At 36.5% G+C, this 22,012-nt stretch overlaps 1 protein-coding gene across 4 annotated transcripts in view; it reads left to right on the forward strand.

The window, feature by feature from the left end:
• Positions 1-20,590, forward strand: part of MTHFSD (methenyltetrahydrofolate synthetase domain containing) — a 49,169-nt gene extending 28,579 nt beyond the window's left edge. For all 4 annotated transcript variants that reach the window (XM_051974834.1, XM_051974833.1, XM_051974835.1 and 1 more), the window contains 4 exons: positions 2,992-3,082; positions 5,316-5,428; positions 5,956-6,081; positions 19,836-20,590. In XM_051974834.1, the coding sequence (XP_051830794.1) occupies positions 2,992-3,082; positions 5,316-5,428; positions 5,956-6,081; positions 19,836-20,303 (798 nt within the window). In that variant the 3' untranslated portion in view covers positions 20,304-20,590. The remainder of the gene's footprint in view (positions 1-2,991; positions 3,083-5,315; positions 5,429-5,955; positions 6,082-19,835) is intronic.
• Positions 20,591-22,012: the final 1,422 nt, after the last annotated feature.

A 22,012-nucleotide genomic window follows, 5' to 3' on the forward strand; every position in this document is an offset into this window, starting at 1 on the left:
CTTTAGCCAATTGATGAAATCCTTGTTCTTTTTGTATTCATTATGAGCCTCAGCTCATCTTCTGCTGTGTAGCCAGTCACTATTTTTACATGACTATGCTACTGATCTATTCATCTTCATTTATCTTTCCCTTAATTCCATCATCTATAATTGCCTTTAAATTTGAACTGATCAATTAATTATTCCCTTAGAAGCCATATTGACCTTTTGCATGACTACCTCTTTTCCTTCTCATTGGAATTTCTCTTGTTCATATCTTCAAAATTTCAATGTAAAATTCAAAATATGTCTACCTATCAGCCCTGTAAAAATCAGAATTATAATCTTTTAAGGCTCTGTTATTAACTGTGGTCTACCATTGTGAACAAGACAATGTGGTCCAGTAGAAAGAGTGATGAATTACAAGTTAGAGGACCTGAGTTCAAATCTCAGCTTTGTCATATTATATAATTTAGTTGTATTGTAAAATTTAAAGCATCTATTTAATATTACAGGCCCTTTACTACAGTTGCAAAATGGACCTGTTTGTAGAATTTGAAATCCAAAGTCATCAACTTCCTAATATATATTCTAAAGAATTCAGTAATCTTTCTTGCCTTCAAGATAATTCTTCCTTTTAATAACTTACAAAACAAAGTTTTTAGGATAAGAGATCCAGAATCTTTCAACAAATATTCAACATTTACTAAAGACCTACAAAAATTATATTTGACTTTAAACATATTTTATTGCTAAGGTATAAACAGGTTTAGTTTAAAAAAAAAGAAGAAAGTAAATTAATGGAAAGCAATATATAATTATTAAGATCATGACCACATGACAAAAGGTTTAGATTTTTGATTTTTTTCTTTTTTTTTTAATTAATAATATAGATCAGCACAGACAAACAAGCAGACCTGTAGACAATCAGACAGTTAGTTTTCTGATTTCATGGCTAAAATAATTGCTTCTGGTGCATCCATCCCAGAAACTCTGATGTTAGTTAGATTAGGTTTTTTAGGCAGATTGCATATCTCAATTTTGCCTCAATGTTTTGCATGTTTGTCCATCTTCCCACACCCGTTGGATCCCACAGAGCCAGTCCATAATAATCATCACCTGCCTCCTGAGTTACCCTCAGTAACTTTAAGAGCTCTTCCTGTTTCTCAAACTTATTGGACAGAAAACTTGAGTCAGTGACAGTAATATTTAAAGGAAGTCCATCCATGGAGTGGAGTCTAAGGAAAGATAAGTTTATATTTCTAGCCATATGAAAAGATGCTCCAAGTCATTATTAATCAGAGAAATGTAAATTAAGACAATGCTGAGCCAAATTAAGACCACTACACACTTGTCAGATTGGCTAGAATGACAGGGAAAGATAATGCTCAGTGTTGGAGGGGATGTGGGAAAACAGGGACACTAACACATTGTTGATGGAATTGTGAATACATACAGCCATTCTGGAAAGCAATTTGGAACTAGCTCAAAAAGTTATCAAACTGTGCATACCCTTTGATCCAGCAGTGTTACTACTGGGCTTCTATCCCAAAGAGATCTTAAAGTAGAGAAAAAGACCTGTATATGCAAGAATGTTTGTGGCAGCCTTCTTTGTAGTGGCCAGAAACTGGAAACTGAATAGATGCCTATCAATTGGAGAATGGCTGAATAAATTGTGGTATATGAATATTATGGAATACTATTGTTCTGTAAGAAATGACCAACAGGATGATTTCAGAAAGACCTGGAGAGACTTATATAAATTGATGCTGAGTGAAATGGCAGGACCAGGAGATCATTATACACTTCAACAACAGCACTATATGATGATCAATTCTGATGGACCTGGCCTTTTTTCAAGAATGAGATGAACCAAATCAGCTCCAATAGAGCAGTAATGAACTGAACCAGCTCCACCAGCAAAAGAATTCTGGGAGATGACTATGAACCACTACATAGAATTCCCAATCCCTCTATTTTTGTCTGCCTGCATTTTTGATTTCCTTCACAGGCTAATGGTATACTATTTCAAAGTCTGATTCTTTTTGAACAGCAAAATAACTGTTTGGACATGTCTACATGTATTGTATTTAATTTATACTTTAACATATTTAACATGTATTGGTCATCCTGTCATCTGGGGGAAAGGATAGGGGGAAGGAGAAGAAAAATTGGAACAAAAGGTTTTGCAGTTGTCAGTATTGTAAAATTACCTATGCATATAACTTATAAATAAAAAGCTATAATAATTTTTTTTAAAAAGGAAAGATAAGTTTAAGAAGATGCAGTTTGAGATTAAAGAAAAATGTAGTTCAGCCCATCAGCAGGGTCAGTCACTTAACACAGCACCCAGCACCCAAGGAATTTCAAAGATTGTTTTGAGGTAACAATCATTATTCTCCTGATTTGTTGGAAATAGCTATCTAGAGATAAAGAATTGTGACAGTTTGAACTATGTAGTGAGATGAAAGGATCATTGTGATTTTAACCATGAATTTAAAAATGGAACCATATTTGCTAATTTCATAAGTCATTTTCTACTTGTATACATGGCCATTTAATATACTTCCTAATAACTTTCCAATTTTTGAAAATTAAGCTAATTAAAGTTAAAATTTATATTTTTCTGGACTTTCTAAGAAAGTTTGGTTTCATCCTTACATCATATCATGTTTTTAGCCTCATTCTTTTTATATAGATTTTCATTAATTAATGGCATATATACAGAGATGTGTGTGTGTGATATATACATGTGTGTATTACATGTACACATGTGTGTGTGTGTATATATATATATATATGTTAATGACCCTTTTTCTCCTTGATCAAGGAAAATTTTGTTCACATAGACAAGAATTGGTTTTGTAACTTAAGTATATAGCTATGATTTAAATAATAAGTGGTGAATTCCCTCTCCATTATCACCAATAAGTGGTGATAAATAACATTTTATTTGCCCACCTTGTTTTTGCTATTGCATTTGAAGTTTTTAAAACATGTGTTTGCATTTAGGGTGTAAAAAACTACAGCGTACCTATAGGTTTGGATTCTAAAGTCCTTATGGATTTGATAGTGGTGGGATCAGTGGCTGTTTCTGAAAAAGGTGGGTATTAAACATTTATTAGTTTATCCAAAAAGTTATATCAACACTGTCATCTAAAGTGTTTGGGTTCATGTTTTCTAATATGGTTGTGATTTCAGTTGCTATTCTACAAGTATTTTTAATTGATTTTTCTCATGATTGTATCCCCAGGGACACAATCCCTTGCTAAACATGTGTCTGAATCACTACTGATCATTACCATGGACACATAGAGGCTTTTAAGTTCAACCATCTCATTTTATAGATGAGGAAATACTGGTGCAGAAGAGACTTTGCTCTCCAAACCCTATTTAGTGAGAGAAACTAACCTTCTAGTACAGGGCTCTTTCACTCATGCATTTAGTCTTCCTAATTAAAACAGTCATCGATGGGATCACCGAGGATTAAGTTGAGCCCTCAAATCATTCACCACTTTCAAATTCACCTACCTTAAAGAAAAGATCTTTCTCAAGTTACCTGGACCTGAAGCTGAATATATTTGCAGTAAATCATTGGTTTTCAGGGGACTTGAACAGTGGAAAAGCCTCAGCTTTTGAGCTTTGTTTTTCTTGTGATCAGTCATATCCTTAACAGCACAACACGTCCCTTACACTCCTCGCCAAACTTTCAGAAACCTTTGGTCCTTTGCCAGGTGAACTGAACCATGCCACCTGCATGATGGCCTCTGGCAAAGCTGTGCTCCCTCTGCCAGGCAGCTCACCCCTCAACTGCCCCAAACAGTTAAGCTCCTGTGGTTAACAGTGGACTTTTCCACCATGCTGCTATTTCATTCCACAAGGCCATCTTGTATGCTTCAAAACCAGGCACTTTGAAAGTAATCTGTTTAAATTGGCGAATCGATAGGTTCCACCTGAGGTCGGCATATTAACAGAGATGCTCTTTTAAAAGAATGTTTTGACTGTGGCTAGTAAGGTTTTTTCCTTTTATCTCTTAAAAAGAGACAGACAATTGCAGGGGTGGAGGGAGAGAGAGGGAAGGAAGAGAGAAAGACAGACAGAGGAACAAAGAGAGAAATGGGGAGGGAGTTGGAAAGGAGAAGGGCAGTGGGAGAGAGAGACCTGAGAGGCAGGAGATGTGAGAAAGAGAGAACTTTGTAAACTAAGGCCTTATATTAACCTCCCTCAGGATCAGAATTATCTGAGATCTTTGTGATCAAGATTTCCAAAATAGCTAGTGTCCCAGAATGATAGTAGTTTAAAAGAATGGATCTTTTGAAATTTTTTTAAAAATCCTTTCTTTCTATATTTGGTCTTTTTGTAAAAGTTAAATGTGTTATATTTCCTTAAGAAGCTAGAAATTCTGGATTTGAATCCCAGTTCCATTACTGAACTTTAGATAAATCATTTTACTCCTTTAATTTCTGTTTATAGAAAAGTACATTATTATTTGGACTGCTAGGTGGCGTCATAGTGCATAGAGTTCTGGGCCTGGAGTCAGGAAGACTCCTCTTCCTGAGTTCAAAGCTGAGCTCAGACACTCACTACTTCTGTAACGCTGCACAAATCACTTAATCCTGTTTGCCAGTTACCTCATTTGTAAGATGACCTGGAGAAGGAAATGGCAAAGCACTCCAGGATCCCAGAAAACATATCTGAGAAGCAAAAGGCCTCAGGGGTCAAAAGATGTAGAGTCAGGGTTCTGCTTTGCCTTGGCAAGGCTGCCTCACTTACCAGAGCTTTACTTTTTCATTTGTAAAACAAATAATATTTATATGACCTACCTCATAAGATTGTTCCAAAGAATCATACAAGATAATTTACAGTAGTAAGTGCTTCTCAACCTAAAACATTATATAAATGTAATTATGTTAAGTGACCATCATTACAAGCTCAGTTTTGAAAAAAAGCTTGACTTTTTCTTCCCAAGGATTGTTTTGTTAGAGATCTATTCAAATATGTTTCTAAATTGCCACTTAATTATCTTAAAAGAGGATCTTTATTGCCACAGATTAAGGTGAGATATTTTTGTGAAATTCATTTTCCTTTCTAATAGAAAATATATTTCTGATATTGTTTAGCAGAATCAGTGTGAGCTACCAAGGTAGAAGGATAAGACATGTATTTTTGACTATTGAAGGTCCATCTTAGATTAGCTTCCTTTGAGAATGGACTCATTTGAAAGGGACAAGCCTCATTTTTAGTTTTAGCCCTGACACAACAAAATTCAAACTATTCTTTACTTTTATCAACACCTTATAAGCTATTCTTTGTATTATGGCTTTGTTTTCTGACAGGATGGAGAATTGGGAAAGGAGAAGGTTATGCTGACATGGAATATGCAATGATGGTATCCATGGGAGCAGTCAGGGAGGAGACACCCGTAGTAACCATTGTGCATGACTGCCAGGTAATTTCTGTTGGCTGAACTGTTGTTGACTGTGTGTGTGTGTGTGTGTGTGTGTGTGTGTGTGTGTGTGTGTGAGTGAGAGAGAGAGAGAGAGAGAGAGATCTCTGCATCTGTTTTACTGCCCTCTTACTGTGATTGTTCCATGTGTTGGTTTTAATCAGCTAAGGCTGGATTCATTTAGTAATATCCCAAGCAGCCCCCCATCTAAAATGTGGATTTGGGTATGCTTTCCTATAACCAGTGTATTCCGTTCCTACTGATGACTCCTTCAGTAAACCAGAGATGTGCATCAGGCCTTTTCAGATCATCCACACCAGAGGTTTCAAGCTTGCCAACTGTCAGCAAATTTCTCCAGTGTGGCCAGAATCAAATTAAAATGTAATTGGAACATATTAAACAAAATAAATAAAAATACAGAACCACATAGATAATGTTAGTTTGAGATTTTCTGAGTCAACATATGGCCAATAAGGATCCATTTCTATTAGAGTTTGCCACCACTGATATTCCTCTTTTTCTTCCATCAGGTGATTGATATACCTGAAGACCTGATTGGTGCTCATGATCTAACTGTGGATTACATCCTCACTCCTACCAGAATAATTGTGACCGGCTGCACAAAACCCAAGCCACAGGGCATCATATGGTCCATGGTAGGTAACAACCATGAAAGTTAAGTGGTCTAAGAATTCTTACAGAGTTCTGACTCTTGTTCTTGGAGCTATTCAGTGAATTTTTTTCCTGTATTGTTCTTTTTGCGTCATTAAGTACTTTTTTCCTCAAAGCTTTACATTCAGAATTACTACCTCCCTGCCAAAAGTGACCTTAGGTCAGAATTTGGCCAACTGTTCCTGGTTTTTCAGTGTTATATTTACATTTCAGTACAGTATAATAATCACTCTCAAACATATACTATATATATATAGTTTTTTCTTCTAATGTTGCTTCTGAATTCTTTGATCTCCCAGGAAAAATAAACTTACCAAGAGGTAGGGGATAAGGCAACTGTTTATACGTATTTTTAGCCCTGTTGTTGAAAAAATTTATCTTTTCAGTATATAGTAATGAGATTATTTGCTAATTAGTTTGCGATAGATTTTCATCTTTTATAAACCATTCTGATTCAGTCATATTTGAGGGATTTCTTGAAATTAGAGATCCTGTATTTGGAAATATACAAATGACAGGAAGAGGTTCTGCTTAATTTGGAATTAAACTATAAGAAAAAATAAGCATTTTTGTCCATATTTTCCATTCTTAAGCTTGAGTTTTCCAGAGCTTTTTAGAAGCCTCAGGACATGGAAAAATAAACATCATCCACACCAAAATATGAATATTAAAATGGGGCATGCAGTAGTTTTACATTTGCTTATTTCTTTTCATTGTTGACATACACAGTCCGTATTGGGCCACACATGTCTTTTGCCACATGAACCCTAGAAGGAGAATTCTATGAAACTAAAATATCAATTTCTTCTATCTTAATCTTTAATAATTTTTTTAAAGACACCAGAAATAAATGTCAATAACTCCTCATACCCCACCAGCTATACTAATTAAAAGCTCAAGTCTGTGAAATATGGAGGTAGTCATATTTAAAAAGAAAATCAGAAATGTCTCCACACTTAGTGAATGTGAATAATCTCCTGGCATCTTATTTAAGGTGGATTTACCTCAGAATCTTGGGCCACGACTCACTTTTAAGTGGAGACAGATGAATAAGTTACAGAACTAATTCAGATTATAGAACTCTCTTTCTGTGCAGGCTAAGGATAAGTCTTTAGAGTCAATTTGTGAGAGCAGATATACCACATCGAAGCTGGAGCTAGTTTCCTATTCCAAGATTACCATTTTATAAGAATATTTATAATATTCCATATTAGGAAGGTTTTCTAGTTAGGGTAGTTGTCTCTAAAAGGGCAGAGAGGCATGCATTGCCTTAGGGAAGAACTATAGTTGATGTTGTGGATTTTGGGGGAAAACAACAATCCAGATTGTGGTTATTCAGACACGGTAGAAAAATGTGAAATCCTTGTTACATAAAAGAAAATCAAACTCAGGCCTAGGCTTTAGAAGCTGCTTGTTCTACTTGTTCGCTGAAATCTAAGCTTTCCCATTACCTTTCCAGGAAGATTGTAGTTTCTAATATTTTTTTGAAAAATAATTCCATAACTTAGATATCCTCAGATCTTCTACCAAGTAATGATTATCTTGCACTAAACATTGTGTGGGACCTATAATATGTCAGTCAGTAAGTCTGAACTTACTTGCCTTTGTTAACTAGTCTAAGTGAGTCTGCTTTATTATCTATGAAGAATAGATAATATTCCTCAAGAATTGTGTGAATTTGATTTAAAGGTGAGTCATAACTCCCTCTCAAAGCTACTTTGATCATAAATGTTGATTAATTTATCCTATCAAGGCCCTCTTCCTCTATCTTATTGTAGCATATTTAAAACAGGACAATCTAGGTTCTATTAGTTAAGCCAGTATAAATTGGTAGTGGCTATGAGGCTCAAGCTTTCTAGTATGGACCCCAGAGATGAATTTTGGGGATAAGCTAACTATTAAATTAGCTAAGGCTGTCAATGAATTTTCTAAAACTCACAACATCAGTGAAGAAAATTTATGCTGACAGCTTATATCAACTTATGCTGACATTCTTTTAATTTAAATCTTTTTCACTTAATAGTATTTTATTTTTTCCAATTACATATAAAGATAGTTTTCAATATTTACTTTTGTAAAATTTTGAGTTCCAATTTTTTCTCCCACTCTTCCTTTCTTCCCCCTCCCCAAGACAGCAAATACATACATCTACTATATATGTATAATACCATGTTGTATTATACATTATATCATTTATACATGTGTAAATTTCCATACTACTCATGTTGTGAAAGAAAAAAGAAAAGAAAAAACCAAAGGGGTAAAAAAGTGAAAATAGTATGCTTTGACCTACATAATTCTTTCTCTGGGTGTGGTTAAGAATAACTTAAATCATTCACAGTTGATCGTCACATCATGTTGCTGTTACTGTGTATAACATTCTTCTGGTTCTGCTCACTTTACTCAGCAGTAGTTCATGTAGGTCTTTCCAGGCCTTTCTGAAGTCAGCCTGATCATCATTTCTTATAGAACAGTAGTATTCTATCACATTCATTTGACATCTTCTTAATGTACTAAAATGTCTGCCTAACCATAATCTTTAGTCATTTTTTTTTTTTGAGATCAGATAATTCAGCCTTCGTCTCTGATGCCTGTGAAGTCTGCAAATCTGTGAGCTTTTAAAGCTGGTACCTAAAAGAAAAAGTAGAAAAGTATCAGAGGCCCAGTGTTATTTCCTTTTTCTATCTCAGAGAAAGCTACATAGAGGTAGATAGAGAATTGTGTGAAAATTCTCACTTCGGGAAAAAAAATGATTGCAGCTGTCAAGTACCTGGAAGCATTGTTGAAACAGTGGTTTCTCATTTAACCATCTCTGCCCCAGAGCACATGGTTAAATGAGAAACTACTGTTTCAAAGTCACAGCTGCTTGCCCTCCACATGTGGATCATAGAAATTAAACAGGATATTGGAGAAGTCATTTGTGTTGTTGTTTTAAAAAAAAAAGTGAACAGTCTGACAGGAGAGATCCTTGGGAGACCCCAGTGGTTCATGAGGACAACCTAGATGAAGATCCATCAGAGAAGACTGAGTAGGAGTAATGAAATAGTTAGAAGAACTAGGAAAAAGAGGTGACCCAAGAACTTAGAGGGGAGAGAGAATCCAGAAGAAGGCAACTGTCAGTGTCAGAGCTTCAGGTCAAGAAGGCCATTGATCTGACAGTCTCATTCTCTACAGGTTCTTTTTACATGGTAAAGTCCTATAGGGGTTCCTTGTTGTACTTGATACAACTAACAAACCCCCAAACCTTGCAGTGCCTCCTGGAAAAATCTATAGCCAGCAGAAAAACCAATAGATGAAGAATCCTTTATGATATGTAGCCCAAACAACTTAGAACTCATCTGTCAGAATATGTCTCTTAGTAAGACAGTGGAGAGTGAAAATGAGGGGTGCAGAATTAAATAAGAGGAAGAGAGGAGCAACTGGAATTGTCTCCAAGAAATTGAAAAACTCTTTTAATAACCAATAAACTCTCACAGAAATAAAGGTTCAACTTTTCCACTTCATTATTTTATCAGGCTTTTTTGAAATCAGCTTCCTCATCATTTCTTATAGAACACATAACATTCCGTTATATTCATATACTCTAAACTTATTCAGCCATTCTCCAGCTGATAGGCATCCACTCATTTTCTAATTCCTTGCCACCACAAAAAGGGCTGCCACAAACATTTTTGCACATGTGGATCCTTCCTCTCTTTTGTGATCTCTTTGGAATACAGACCCAGTGAGATGGTTGGATCAAAGATTATGACCTGTTTAATAGCCCTTTGGGCATAGTTTCAAATTGTTCTCCAGAATGGTTGGATCATTTCATAATTCTACCAACAATTTATCAGTGTCCTAGTTTTACCAAATTCCTTCCAACATTTGTCGATATCTTTTCCTTATCTTAGCCAGTCGAATAAGTGTGAAGTGGTACTTCAGAGATGTCTTTATTTACATTTCTCTGATATCATTATTATTATTATTATTAAGCCATTCTATGTGTGCCCTCTCTCAAGCTCACTAGACACTGTCTTACTTGGGTAACGCTCCTAGCAGCACATTATAATTCTGATCAAGCTGCCACTGCACAGTGCTATATATATGAAAATAATAGATGATAATATTTTATTAATAAGTAACACATTTATATAGGACATTCAGATCTACAAAGTATGTTTCTTCATGCTGGTACTGTTGAGCTGTTTTGATACTGTTTTGATTTCCATTTTGCAAATGGAGATATTTGAGGTCCTGTGAGGCTACATGATTCGGCCAGACGCACACAGCTCATCAGTTCTACCTTCATGCTGTGTTGAGGTGAATCACAGATGTCATTTCGCGAAATCTGCCTTATGTCACTTTGTGAAATCTGCCTTATGTCACCTCCAAGAAGAATGAATGCATGATGTCCAAACATCTTTAGAATGATAAGTTAAAATGAGAATAGAAAGTGGGACAACTTTGAATTTTGTCAGGAATACATTGGCCTATATTTCAAACACATGGTACAGCATCCTGGGAAATGGCAGTCTCATCCAATATATTAGGCTCTAGTGTAGTTGAACTACAGTTTAACATTCAAGAAGGAATTGTTTTAAAAAAAATTCTTTAGAGTGACCACAAGATATTTATAGGTACAGCTGCAAACCTCCATAAGTACTGCTAACAGTCACCAAAACTGCATTATCAAAGACCAGTCATCCCATGTGCCCACAGTGGAAAGAACTCTTAGTCACATATGGATCCTTTCAGCCGCTCTCACAGACCCACCATCAGTAGCTCCATTCTTGATTATGGAGGTCCAGAGCACATTGCCCATTCAAGAACAAAATCTGGAGAGTTTTTAACTTGGCCAAGTTGATTCATTTATCTCCCTAATTAGGGAAATTGTAGCTTTCCCCTCCATATTCTAGGCTTAAGGAAATAAATAATTTCATATATTTTAAAAGCTTAGCATGTTCAATACCACATGACCTTCTTTGGGACTAGTGCTTCTCACCCATATGTTCACAATATGGTGAGCTTATTTACTTCATTCAAATGACTGACTCAGAAGGGAAAAGGGGATCTTTAATGTCCGAGAAGTACTTGCTTTCAAGATGAGGTTCATTTAAAGTGTAACTCTGGGTTTCTTTACAGGCACACTCTTTGTAAGCCTAGATGAACCTTAGCCAGAAACAACATCGAGCTGAGGGCAACAAGTTCCCTGTATTCTGCATCATGTAAATTGAAATGGATGATACAGAAAACAAGCTTTATACTGAATTCAATTAACACTTTGGGATGGCTACATTAATCACTCTGAAATGTTAGGAACATCTCCAGAGTTTATGTCGCATTATAGGGCTAGAGATGGTCCCTGCAGTGGCAGTATTACATGGTAGAGTGCTGATGTACTGGTTTGGAGTTAGGAGGCTCCAGACAGGAACAACCTAGATTTAGATCTCATCTCTGATGCTTTCTAGTTATATGACTAGAGACAAATAATTTAACCTTTCTGATCCATGGTTTCCTCATTTGTAAATGGAAATAATTTTCCTTTGCATTTCACAGGGTTGTTGTTGGGATCAAATGAGTTTATTTGTGTAAAGTATTTTGTAAACCTTAATATGTTGTATTAATATAAACTTTTGCTCTTAAGTTAGCTTAATATACAGGGGAAATAAATGGTAGAAACGCTGTGAAACAGTAAGATTTTTAAATGAAATGAGCAAGTCTCATCATCTCCAGATTTCTGACTCTATCGTGTGTGACAGGAAAGGATATGAGAGAGACACTAAGTAATTGTTGTTTATTTACAATAATGGTTCGTGCCAAGTGTGCAAGTCAGAAAGCAGACCCCTGGCAACCTCTCTTCACACAGGCCCACCAGCAACTGCTTCCCATCCTGTATTTACCACAGATGTAAGACAGATCATGACAAGGAAGTGATCATTTGCTGTTTTTCTTAGGAACAAATTGTTATTTGCTAACTAGCTCACTTTATATATAGCATTTGACATTTTACAAAATACTATCTCATACTCGCTCTGTGGAGTAGATAGTGTATTATCATCCCCATTATATAGATGAAAAAAGTTGTCCTCAAAGACTGAGTCATTCAGTTACAGGGTCATAGAATTTATTTCTTTTAAAAGTATTTTATTTTTCCAAATACATGCAGAGTTTTCAGCATTCACCTTTGCAAAATCTTGTGTCACAATTTTTTCTACCTCTCCTCCCAACCTACAAGACAGCAAGCAATCCGATGTAAGTTAAACATGTACAGTTCTAAACATGTTTCCATATTCATCACAGAGTCATAGGATTTAGTTTGGAATAGATAAGATATCATCTAGCCAATCCCCTCATTCTATAGATGAAAAAATTCAGGCCCAGGAGGAGTGTCCCCTCCACATTTAAATTCAGGTCCTTTGACTCTCAGTTCAGTACCTTTGTCACTGCACTGGGGGTACTATATTCTATGTCTGAGGGAAGACATGGACTCCATCATCTAGTCCAAATCCTGAATTTCTTAATGGCCTTAGTGGGTTATTACAGCCATCAGAAATGGTCCATATTCTGCCTCCATCTACGTGGCTCAGGGATGACACTGTACAGCCTCTTTAAATTCTTGGTGTTGGGAGATGCAAAACCACCTCCTAAAGACTTGATGTTTACCCCCCTTATGTTGTCGTTGATACTTTCCTGCATGGACCATATTGGTGATATATTAAAACCCTAAAATATATTCTAGGCTAGAGTATAAGCTTCTCAAAGACAAGAGCTGTATCTGTGTTGTGGTTGTTCTCTCAGTGCCTGCCACAGAGCTGGCACACAGCAGGCACCTAATAATTGTCTATGTGAGAATAAGCCATGTTCTAACAAAATTCTTCTGTTTTGTGTAGTTATAGATTTTCCAAGTTGAGCAGTAAATCACTTTATTTTATTTTCTCTTCTATGGCCCACTGAGAGAGCACCAAGGTTTCTCTGCCTGAGCCTGCTTATGAAAGGACTACAAACATCTTTTTCACCTCTGTAACAAAAATTTCCTATGCTCAGCTCACACAGAAGAAAGTTGTATTTCTATTGGGCTTTTTTGTTGTTTCCTAAAATTGACATTAGCTTTACTTTATGGGACTGTTACCATCTTTGGGCATCATTGCCAAGGTGATAATAGAGTTAAGGATTTTAGAACTTACATTTATATAGCACTTTGATGTTTTACATTACATATATATACATATTACATATACATATATATTACATATATATTTACATATATATAGCAAAATGTTTTACAAATGAGGAAATGAAAATACCGAGAGATGAAGGTTCACAGAGCTGCTAAGTATCTGACACAAAATTTAAACTTGTCTTGGTGATGTAGTTGGTAGTATGTCAGGCCAGGAATCAGAAAGACTCATCTTTGTGAGTTTAAATCTGACCCCAGACACTTATTAGCTGTGTGATTCTGGAAAAGTCATTTAACTCTGTTGGTCTCAGTTTCCTCATCTGTAAAATAAGCTGGAGAAGAAAATGGCCAACCACTCCAGTATTTCTATCAAGAAAATCCCACATGGGATCATGAAGTGTCAGGTATGACCAAAACAACTGATTAACACCTTCCTGGTTTTAGAGACAAGTTAATCTGATTTTCTCATTTTACAGATGAGAAAATAGACTTAGAGAAAATAGCATATCCTAAGATATCCAACTGGTTTTCACAGACTTAGGAACAGAGCCCAGATTTCCTCTTATCAGGGTCAGTAATTATTGTTTTTAAAAAGAAAACATTTTTAAAAGATTACTAAATATATGTTTCAACAAAAAGTGATTTATCCTATGAGAAAATTATATTTACTATATACCATTTTAGAACAGAATGATTAGCTACAGAAGAACAAAATAAAAAAGTTTTCATGTTTAATTTAATAAGCAACAAGCTTTCATTTCACATGGAAAATTGACAGAGCCCAACAAATGTTCCTAATTGCCAGCCAGGAAAAAGAGAGTAAGATGGCTAAAAACTAGTCAGAAGTCTTGAGGTCCATTCGTTTTATAAAGGGAGTTTCTGTCAGCTGATCCAGAGTGACTAACTCTAAGAATTTTAATGTAGTCGTCATTTTTCAAATATAAAAATGGCAATCATCTGTACAGCTGCCAAGAGCCACATGATCTTCAGGTAGCTTTTCCACCTCTGACTTTGGTGGCAGAAATGGAAAAAGCAGCAAACATCTTAAGGACTTAGAAAAAATGGAGAAAGTATGGGATGTTTGCACCTGCAAGTGACCAAATGTACCTGAAATTAAAACTCTTAAGATAAAAGGAAATATGTTCTGTCTCTGAAGATAATATTGCATGTATAAGGATGTGGGAGTGTGGTTTTTATTTTCTAGTATTTCATACATAATTATGTGGGTTTTTTTTTATTTTTAATATTCTTCCAGTTGATTATGTTTTGTGTATGCGCCAGCACAAGACAAAAATAGACTCCCTGTGATGTGAGCAAGAAGTCTGTATTTTGGTTTTTCATAACATGATCTGAAAATGCATTTCTGCTGCAAAGACCTACTGTGGCTCAGATTTCTTTGGAGCACTTGTATTCAATTAGACAAAGACAAATAAGAGCTACAGTGATTGTAGAAGTGGGAAAACTTAAAACTCAAGAGCTATGTGTTAGCTCTTTAAGTGGGAGCTCTGTAGCATCCCTTCAGAGTGGAGGGAATTAGCCATACAGTGATTCACTGCCATCCCTGGCCTTCCAGCACAATCCGCCATCTTTGGGGCCATTGATTCTGAGGTTTGTGTGGAAGTTTTTGTGAGCCCTGCTGTGGGCTCAGAATTCCCAAGAGCCAAAAACAAAGCAAGATTCGTATCCCACTCAGGTGTTTGTGGTTCTTTTAATCCTAATTCTCAGTACAAATTAAATACCCTTGTTTCATACTTAGTAAAAGTTCTAAACATATAAATACTTGTTTTTCCTTATACATCAAAGTTATCTCTTTTCCATTCTTGACTGCTCTAGCTTATTTTTACTTGTTGGAAGAAATTAATATTTGTGCTGAACTCACTCACTTTCTCATGCTAATTTTATATTTTTCAAACTTTTTTCTTAAAAAAATTGCACACTTTTACCACTAAACATTTTTAAAGTAACTAGACTGAAAAAACTGGGCTTAAAAATACATGCACTTGTATACACATATATGTGTAAACAAACATATATATATATATGTGTGTGTGTGTGTGTGTGTGTGTATAGATATATGTACACACATACACACATATATATATTTACATATTGCTAGCTTAGATAATAGAAATATCACTCTCTTCCATAATGTGAAATTTTCTTTTTCTAGACAAAGTGAATATGTATTAAGGGAGTTTGCTTAATTTGCTTAATTGGAGGAAGGCAGGGGAGTGGTAAGAGGGACAGCTTCATAAAAAGAAGGGGAAAAAATTATCACTTTTTTTTGATCCTCACTCCACATATCTTCACATAGTGTCATCTCTTGATTGGCTTGTGAGGAGTGATTAAATACATAGAATATTCACTGGGCTGCTCAATTTGCATAAGCCCTGGATCCCTAGCTCCTATGGTGACTTATGGCTTTAGTGAGATTAGGTAGGGCTGTCCTTTCCTGGCACTGCCTTTTGTAAAGCCCTGCCAGGCACAGTGACTTAAAGTTAAGTAGGCACTCGGGAAAGATTTGTCTGTGACCACTGTTTACAGGGGTCATATTCCTGAGAATGCTAGAGCTGTTTGTGAATGAACTTGTGTTTGCCAAGCAGGAAAAAGTACAGCAACGAAGCTCATCGAACCTCAGTCACAATTTACCGAAAAACAAAAAAACAAAAACAAAAAACAAAACAAAACAAACAAACAAACAAAAACCATAGGAGCCAGGAAAATTATTTACATTTAATTGAGCCTTTTCTTAACATCCCTTGATTCTTTCCTTTGGATTTGCCTTTTGGGGTACTTTCTCCTCTGTCTACAGGAGTTATCAGAAGCAAGATTGGAGGTAGAGGATACCAGGGGCCAAAAGTCTTACCCTTTAACTGAAAAGATGATCTCCCCTAATATGTACTAAGACCCTCATACCCTGAGGAAATGACCTCACATTCTCATTTGAGGTTGCTGGCTATCCTATACATAATGTTCCATATAAGCCTGGCCTGGAAACTTGGCATTTCTTCCTAAGCTCTTCCAGGAACTTCTAGGACAGCCCAGAAGCCTTAATTGTGGTTCATACCTTGTCTTCATGTGGAGCGACAGCTGATCTATGTGATGTGGCTTTGGGAAGTCTAGTCATTCTTTGCATTTTTTTTCCTCCTTCTGGATCCAGATTTTTCAGTTACTAGAATAAGGCCCCAAACCCAGTACCTTAAAATGAGTTATTAGTCACAGCACAAAGAGTCTTCATTCCTATTTGAGGGCAATGTTCAATTGCTGTTCTGCTTAATAAATAAAAGCCTTAAATCAGACTCCTCTCCTCACACTGGGTTTGTATAGTTCACACTGTGCAGGTCCAGTATGTTTGAATACTATATATGTCCTGAGATATAGTGGGAAAACTACTTGATTTAGAATGCAAAACCCGAATTTGAGACTCAACTCAGCTGCTTAATAGGACATTGGGATATTGAATTCTTTAATCTCCAAGAGCGCTTGTTTCTTCATCTGTAAAGTAGGCACATCATTGGACCTGCCCAACTCACAAATTTATCATATGGACTAAGTCAGACTCTATATAGAAATCCTTTTTAGTCAGCAAGTGCCATAGAGATGTTCAGTTGTTTAATAAACACATGTTAAGCCAAAACAAACCAGTAACTTAAATGGAATTAGACCTTAGCATACATGTCATGGTGAGTTATAAAAAAAAGTTGTACCCTTTCCATCAAAGGGGATTATATCACACTTATGGATAAAGAGATTTTCCTAGCTCCAAGAGATGAATATAATAACCTCCAAATAACTGCCAGTGATTTTTGGACTATCTAAAAACCACATATATGTTCACTAAGATTTTAAATTCATATTTGAATGTATCCATTTACTAGAACCCATAACCCTGTATACAAAGCATGAGATTCCACATTGTGAGAGTCTAACTCCAAAAAGTTTCTAGCTTTTGTGTCCTTGCCCCAGAATATGCGTGATGCTGTATTTAAAGCTTTTTACTAATAAGAATGAGTAACAACATAAATTAGTATATGCACATATCTCTCTGGCTCCCAGTTATCCCCAGACTGATTATCCATAAAGATATTTTTCTTTTATTAAAAGATATTTTATTTAGAAATACTTTAAAGTATTTCTACACTGTCCATTTCAAGCCTTCCATGGCCCTCCCTCAACAGAATTGTGAGATTGATAGAGTTTGCTACATATAAGTAGACACCTCCTACTCCCAATCAAAACTCCCCTCTCCTTAATTTTCTTCTTACTATCAAAGGCACCACCATCTTCCTAGAAGCCTGGCTCTAAACCTAGTACATCATCTTCATTCTTCGCTCTCACCTTCCCAATCATCTCTCTCACATAGCTTTCTCTTTCTCTCCTCTGGCACTGCCCCCACTTCATCGCTTTCATTGCCTTCATTGCCCTACATCTAAAGAACTTTCCTGTTGAAACAGTCCTATGCTTGGCCCTCTCTGCCTCAAGTCTCTCCCCAATTCATTCCAAATTGGACCTCCTAAAGGGCAGTTCTGACCATCTCAGTAAACTCCAGCAATTCCCTCTTACCTCCAGGGTCTAACATAAAATCCTCTGTTTGACTTTTAAATTCCTTCATGACCTGGTCATTTGCTACTTTCCCAGGCTTCTTATATTTTACTTCCCTCTACACGTCAGGATCCAGGGACACTGGCCCTGCTGCTACACCCCCAACAATACATTCTGTCTCCCAGATTTCTCCATTTTCAATGATTGCTCCCAAGCCTGGAATAATCTCTCTGCCTTCCAGTTTCCCAGCTACCTTCAGGTTTCAACTAAAATCCTACCCTTCAGGAAGTCTTTCCCAGTCTTTCTTAATGCTATTGCCTTCGTCCTAAAGATATTTCCAGTTTCTCCTGTATATGTCTTGTTTGTAGATATTTATTATCTTATTGTCTCTCTCCAATAGACCAAACTCCTTCAGATTAGGGACTGTACTTTCTTTGTATTCCCAGGACTTAGCACTGTACACATAATAAATGTTTCCTGATTTGACTATCCTATATATGTCACAATGAGCCTAATTGCAGCTTATATTGTGACATTCTGAAATTCATATTTGCAAGAACAATCAAAGCAGAAGCCACAAATTAACTAGATTGGAGAGTTGGAGTTTAAAGAAAAACAGGATTCAATGAATCTTCCAATTTATTTATTTATTACCAACATTAGATACTATTTAAACTGAAGGCTCTGGCAAATAGATAATCTATGCAGGGATAAGAAATGAATAAAACATGCAAGTATGTTTCTGGAAAGTTCCTTAAATATAAGGATAGCATGTTATCTAATTGTCTAAACCAACAGCCTGAACAGGTGTCAAAGATATTCCTTTTGCAAACCTCATCATTTATTTTCTTGTTGAAATATTGCTGTGGAAACAAAAGAGAGAAAAATAATAATAAAATATTGCTATGATCATGGAATATCCAGGGTGGATGTCCTCTGCCCTCCTTTGTACACTTATCAAGGATTTGCATACCTTTGGTACTCTCCAAGTGATCTGTTGATTGACTGATTGTTAAGTCTTGATGAACTCAGAACTAGCTGAATTACAAACTTAGAGCAATTCTGATTTAACTACAAGTCCCACAAAAGTCAACCTCTGGTCACAGCCTGGAAGCTCTCAGAATTTGTGCATTCATACCTGGCTCTGCTTCATTTCAATACCTTCTATTGTCTAGTAAAGGAACTTGGCTTCTGGGCCATGTCCCAAAGCCTTGACCAAGTTGCCAGCTCGTGAGAGAACAGGGGCTAAATGAAATTTTGCCCACATGAAATCAGGGTTTCAGTGGATTCATCTTATCTTAGAACCTCATCTGGGGTATTCAGAAAGGGAATTCCCCTCTTAGGTTCTTACAATCATCCCCAGTGATGGAGGGAACTTCAGAAATCCATGGTTCTTCCCTTTCTGCCCTTCCTAGGCCTTCCAGATGCTGGGAAATACCCATTCTACTTCTGCATATCTGCTGAACCACAGAGGGCAGATACTATAGAGAGGCTGTGTGGGAAATTCAGTGTCATTCATTCGAGCTAATTAACATTTACCTTACCTAGGTTCTGGGGGATCTTATAGTTAAACCACTGGACACTCCACACAGTAGGTGGTTGTTTTTGCAGATGATAAATCCATGAATGTGGTCAAATTTGCAGAGGTATTTTTGAATAGCAATAGCTCCAAGACCAGTTTACTTTTTGTGAAACATTTTGAAACAATCCTTTCAAGTTGATTGTGTATATGCCCTCCCATTCTGTAGGATGAAGAAGGTGCATCTCTGAGAGGTAAAGACTTGCTTGTAGTCACATGGCCTGAGGGACTGGTGCTCAACCCCACTCCACTCTGATGCTTTTCTCCCTCTATTGCACTATCTTTTAGTTGCCACAGAGTTTTGCTGTAGCTCATTATGCCTAGTGACTCAAGAATTCAACTTTCTTACTTGTAAAAGAGAGGAGATTGAAGTAGGTAAACGTTAGGGTTCAGTTCTAAACTTTGTGATTCTTTTAGGGGTTAACCAGGAAAAGCTGAAACTGTTTTATATTTTTCAGATCAGTGAAGAGATGATGGAAAGAATCCCGATCTTAAAGAATCTTCGTTTCCGAGAGAAGCAAGCAGGGAAAGATGTCACCTTACAGAAGACACACCCGGCACATTTGAAAAACAGCCAGAGGCAAGGACCCCTTCAGAATGCTGGACAGATTGCCTCTGACAGTCTTGCAGATGTGGCCCATTCTGCCCACTGTGACAATGAGCATGGAACTTCAAAAGCAGAGCCCTCCAGTGTCACCACTGTCTATGTGGGTAATATTCCCAAGGATGCTAGAGTGAGTGATCTGAAGAGAACTCTTCGGGAGTACGGTGCAGAACCTTTGAAGCTGAATTGGCAAGGGACACAGGGCCGGGCTTTCCTTGATTACAAGGACCTAACAACTGCGGAAAGTGTCATCTCTTCCTTGAAAGATTTAAACTTCAGTGGGAATACTCTATGGGTTAAATTAGCTAAGAAGCAAAAATGATCAAATAGTGGTAAAGGGGAAAGCGTGTCTTTTCTCATTGTAAAAGTTTGGGCTGACATTTAAATATTTTTCCTCGTTTGAAGAACAGTGACATTGGAGGATGACATGTCTGAATCCCAAGCAAGGCCAGAGTACCCTGTAAATCACTTTCTGTTCTTAAGAGATCATATTGATACTTGGTACTTCGTACTTACATTTCTCAAGCCAAGGTTAGGATGTCACAGGAGTTAATAGGACTTTGGTGCCTCCCATTTTTCTGATGACTGGAAAATAAAGTATAAAAATCACTGTCTGATTGGAATTTGTCTATTATAGGATAATGAAAAACATTCTTCATTCAAGAAGAAAATTTACCTTAAATCTGAATATCAAAAGAGAATTAAGGGATTGGAGGAGGTAGGAATGAAGAAACATTAAAGAGCATTAAAGAATGTTAAAAAGCAGATTTTGGAAGTTGTCTTCTAAGGGGAACAGCAAACCTGCAACAATCCTAGAAAAACTAACAGTAAATTGATAGGATGAATGGACTCAGCACCAGCTAAATTGGATCTTGACTCTAAGGTATTTGCATCAAAATGTATACCCATACTTTACAAGAATCATCTTTACCTCACAGTTTTCCTCTGCAGACATGATGCCAGCCAGAGAGCCAAGTTGATATGTTCAATTAAATATGAACATTGAGTCTTTATAGGGACATAATGTCTTTGAATAATGGAGTTTGAAAAAATAATAACAACAACAAAACCCTTCACATACACATGCTTGCTTAATACTTCATATTTTCTTTCCAATTCCCTGTTCCTGAAAAACAAGCTGGATTTTGGCTGAACTGTACTTTCTAAACAGAAGCACTTTTGCAATTGATCCTGGGCAGAAAGTCAAAATAAGCATCTAAAGGGACATTTTATTATTATTTTTTAAATGTATATGAGTTGGAAATGTTTTTTCAGCCAGAGGGTATTGCTAAGTGTATTTTAAGTAGATTATTATGCCTCCAGAGGGTCAGGCCTTTCATATAACATTGAAAAAACACTTTCAAACCTATCAAGTTTTCCCTAAGGAAAAAAAAAAAAAAAAACTTCTTAAAAAGTATTTTGTCTCCATTTTTATAATGAAAATAAAGAAGTTACTTTGGAAAGAAAATTTATCCTCAAATTATTTCCCTCATCAAATATTGAGTTCTTTTCCCAGTTTTCATTTTGAAAATCTCTATTGAAAGGTCAAATTCCTATGTCCTTTTAAAGGTAGATGCGACAGCTTGCTTGACCATTACTTCATGATCACAAAATCATTCACATTTCCTGTTTCATCCTCACCACTAGCATCCCTATGCAAGTTGGAAGGCAGAAACGATTATGTACTTTTGGAGGGCCAGAAAGTTGAAGGGCCTTGCTCACCACTACATGCTGATTGATGGGTCAAGTTGTGGGTTGCTCATAATTTATAAGACTCCAAGCTTTGTACTTTTTTCATTACACAAAATCTATCCAGAGAAGTTCAGTCCTGTAAACAGAGTATTCAGGGACTTCTCATTCCAAAAAGATGATCCTGGGCTCCCGGGGGTGCTTCCAACTGTATCCTCAGGCAGCTGATATCTATCTAGAAAGGCTGCGAATCTGCACTTGATGACAGACTTTGCTATTCATGGGTTAGCCTAGCCAACTATAGAGAGACCAGTTTATACTAAATTTGCCATTTTGAAAGGA

Source organism: Antechinus flavipes, chromosome 2 (assembly GCF_016432865.1).
Source record: "Antechinus flavipes isolate AdamAnt ecotype Samford, QLD, Australia chromosome 2, AdamAnt_v2, whole genome shotgun sequence".
Lineage (NCBI taxonomy): Eukaryota > Metazoa > Chordata > Mammalia > Dasyuromorphia > Dasyuridae > Antechinus > Antechinus flavipes.